The 4,207-nt window shown below is 44.3% G+C and overlaps 1 protein-coding gene across 1 annotated transcript; it reads right to left on the reverse strand.

Moving 5' to 3' along the window:
- On the reverse strand, positions 1 to 2,375 carry LOC132485963 (ubiquitin carboxyl-terminal hydrolase 1-like). The gene is given in 2 exon segments (XM_060092589.1): positions 1 to 2,233; positions 2,235 to 2,375. Coding segments are annotated over 2 exon segments (2,346 nt in total). The 3' UTR covers positions 1 to 28.
- Between the last annotated feature and the right edge of the window lie 1,832 nt (positions 2,376 to 4,207).

The raw sequence follows: 4,207 nt of genomic DNA on the forward strand, positions 1-4,207 counted from the left end.
ATATACACACAAGGAAAATACACTCACTCTATAATTTCTTATAAAATAGCAAGTAAGGAGTAGATGTAGGAGATGTAGAAGGGGAAAGAGAATTCAAAAAGTCCTTCTCTTCAGTAACTTTCACTTGAGAATCATTAAAAAGCAACCACTTCCCCTCATACCCCTTTAAGCTTTGCACTGCATATGAAATTTTGTTTTCAAAATCACTCATGTTAATGCCTGTTTGGTCATTGGATTCCTTGTTTCTATCAGATTCATGGGTCCCATTAGTATTGTTAGTCTCAGAATTTCTATTTTCAGCAAATGCTGCACTGGCAACTTTATCAGGATGAGATGCTTTGTTGAATAACTCATAATCTGCTTGAGTCTTTTGTCCTCTGAGAAGTCCAAGAGTGTCTACATTTTTTTTGTTCAAAACTTTACTTGGCTGGGTATTTCCACTGACTCTAATCGACACTTCTTCATCGTCATAGTTTTTGACCACACCCCTTGCTTCCTCCTTGTTCGATGGTCCTGGCTTACCTACTTCACACATTTGGTCGATCACAAAATTTTCCTCATCTAGTTCTAAACTGTTAAGGTCAGTGACTTTCACAGAAGCAGTATAATGCCCGCTACTAATTGTAATGCCACTATGCATCACAACTGCAAATAATCCATAGCTGTCCTTGGTTGGCTTTGTGCTCCATTCTTCTAGTGACAGTTTAAGGGGTATCAGTAAAGGAGTGTTGATCTTGGAAAGTCCACCACCATAACAATCAAACTCCAAGCCACTAGCAGCAAAGCACTTCAAATGAATAGTTAGAACTTCAGGCATTGCGTCAAACAAAAGACTTCGTTCAGCTTCAGTATAATGATGGCAATTTTCACAGAAATATTTATTTTCTCCTCCAATCCTCTCCACTGAAGCAAACTGGGAAATTGCCCATCTCAGGGTCTTCATGTCTGGTTTTGGCTCTGAAGAACTTTCAGGACTCTCCTCTACTTTGGAAAGCTCATCTTCTTGCACTGGTACGATGACGTCTTGAAACTCTTCTCTTCTTTCTGTTAAACTTTCACATTCTAAGCAACGAGTCCTTATTACCAGCTGACCTTGAAATAATTTCTCCACCAGCTCAAAACCAATTGGCTCTGCACCTTTGTTGATGGGCTTAACTTCCTTAACAGGCATAACGTTCTTCCCTGGAGATTGAAGTCCACAACCATCAGCTGTATTATCATTCTCATACTTCCCCATGTCCTCTTCAAGACCACATTCATTTTCTTTAGATTGTCCTTTGGATTCTTGGTTGGTTGTTATTTTACCCAGACTAAAGGATTTAGAAATAATGCTGGGTTGCTTAGCTGTAGACTTGAACCGGTTTCTTTTAACTCTTGATTTCTTTTGTGAGGGTCTTGCACTCTCATTTTCAGAAATGTACTGGGGGATTATTTTAGCAGGAATATCTGATGAATCAACGGTAGCTTTTCTTTTTGATCTGGTTTGTCTCTGGTTTTCTTTCAAAGACTGGTGGTCCTTAGAGACTTTAACTTTTCTCTTCATGTTACCAAGTTCAGTGTCACTTTTTCTTTTCCCATGTACTTTTGGCAGTTTTTCTTTATAGTCTTCAGAATGCCTCATACTGTCCATCTCCATGCTGTTATGGCCACTCATTTCCTCTTTCTGATGTTTTTCTTCTACCTTAGTAGATAACTCTGCCACATTTTTTACTCCTTTTCTTAGGAGGTGGCATGTTTCTTGAATGTGTCCCAAAATACACTGTAATACTTCCTGTGCATCATGCTGTAGATATCCTCCATACATAGGGTTGAGTTTCCTGAGTGTGTTAAGTAGTCGCCTTGGCTGAGTAGCAAGTTTACGAGTATATTTCTCTGGATGTAAGAGAAAACTAGCCTGAAGCTGTTCGACTGAAATGATCAAGGAATGTAAGCTGCATATTAGTTCAAAACTTACTGAAGAATCTCCTTTGCAATTTCCCTTAGCTTTTTGACTGGCTTCATCTTTTAGGGCTTCTTTCTTCCTTGAAATACTATTAAATAAGTGCTTCACTCCAGATTTAAAACCAGGACAAAAATATAATACCTGAAGTATACTATTAAGATAACAAGTATTGCCGAGATTATTCAGTCCCACAAACGGTAACAAGTTTTTTCTCTTCTCACAGTTGACACGTGAGGACTGTGCTGCAGGAATAACTTGATCAATTTCAGATCCTCTGTATTCAGAAGTTTTTTTCTTCATTTCCTTGAGAATCTGTGAAATCCAAGGCTCTCTTGGTTTCCTTCTTCTGAAAAAACTTCAAGGGACGTCTGGGTTTTTTTGAGGGACTACCTCTTGAAAGCCTATTACTTTCACGAGGTATGACACGGGGCATTTTCTCTTCAAATCCCAAGGAGTTGAGGAGAATTCATTTATACAGGGACCCTGTAATCACCAAGCATATCTAGAATATAACATTTGACCAGGCGCCGTATCTCCTGCTATACCATTTCTTGCTCCTGGCTGTCCTTATCACTGGGGGTTGTGACATCACCAATGTTTCTCCCGTAACTATGGTCATGGCCCAGAGCGCGAGGTCCGCGGCGGTGACGCCGACGAGTCTAACCGGGCTGAGGGCGGGGGCGACAGGTGAGCCCCTGCCCCGAGCCTGCGGGGGGGCCCGCGACCCACGGAAAAGCTGGCCGGATCGCCCTCCCCGCAGGGGAGTGACCATTCGCTCTCAAGAGCGGGAACCCGGGCTGCGGCTCGGTCCTGCCTGGGCGCCGGCACCGACTACATCCCCGAAGCGGCGCCCGACCGCGCCCGCCCCCGTCCCCGCCCCCGCCCCCGTCCCCGCCCCAGGACGGCAAGGAGCGCCAGAAGCGGCTCCGCTCGCCCGGCGCCCGAACCGCTGGGGTCTTCCCCACGACGCCGCCGACGGGAACTTGGCGCATTTTCCTCAGTCTCAGGACTCGTGTGTTTTAGCCTCCGCCCGCGCCAGCGCTGCGATTGGAGGTGGCGTCCTACGAAAGTGCCGGTCCTAGTCTCCAGGCTGCAGAGACGCGAAAGGCTAGAGCCACCTCACGACCGCCACTAGCCCTCCTGGCACGCACGGGCTCCGGAACCAGCCGGAACGGTAGTTGCCCCAAGCTGGTAACGGGTTCTGCAGTTTCAAACAGCGCAGGCAACGTCACGGGCAGCTCGCCCTAAGTATCATTCTTCAAGAAAATGTGTAACAGCCCACTAGGGGCAGTCCCATTATCAAATCCACCAGGAAAGAGGATTCTTCTCTGGTCCTCAGGGCAGACAAGTTGAATGGACAGGCAGAGACTTTTTGTTTCATTCAGGATGCATCATCACTGAACTGGGATGGTGACAGATAATTCCCCATCCCACCTCAACTCCGTAGGTAAAGTGCTCTCCTGTCTAAATATGTTAAATCAGCACACACATTCACTGCGGAGGATCCAGGTTACAATGGCTCCTTTTAGTTGAGCAAATGGCCTAAAAGCACTAACCATCAGTGGAATACAAGCTAGTTAAAAGGCAGAGTCAATTAAGAATCTTTCACGTGGGCAATAAAACAGGTAGGCACAATTATCACATTAATCAGTGGTGCTCTAGGCCAGTACTTTCCAACTTCAATTGCACATGAGTCACCTGGGGATCTCTTAAACTGCAGAGTCTGGTTTAGTTTGGGGCAGGGCCTGAAATTTTGCGTTTCTGACAAGCTTTTGGGTGATGCTGAAGAGGCTGGTCCATGTCAACTTGGTGTCTCAAATTCCTTGTCACTGGGCAATGATCTGACACACACTTCAGTAGGATTTGGGCTTCAGTGGTTTGGACAAAAGATAACTAGGAGAACTGCTCTGAAATACTAATTGGAAGAATTCATTTCTGATTCTTTGGCTTTGGTAAATGTTCCATCTACCAAAATAAATGGCACATACTTATTTTCAGGTGTCAAATCTCTAGTGCCCATCTTGGAACCCCTTTAAAGAAGAGATTTTACTAAGCCGGGGGCAGTGGAAGAAGGATGGATTGGGAGTTTGGGATTAGCAGATGCAAACTATTATATACAGAATTGATAAACAACAAGGTCCTACTGTACAGCACAGGGAATTAGATTCAGTATTCTTTGATAAACCATAATGGAAAAGACTATGAAAAAAGAATGTATATATGTGTAGAACTGACTCATTTTGCTGTACGGCATAAATTAAAATA

This window comes from Mesoplodon densirostris, chromosome 3, assembly GCF_025265405.1.
Source record: "Mesoplodon densirostris isolate mMesDen1 chromosome 3, mMesDen1 primary haplotype, whole genome shotgun sequence".
NCBI lineage: Eukaryota > Metazoa > Chordata > Mammalia > Artiodactyla > Ziphiidae > Mesoplodon > Mesoplodon densirostris.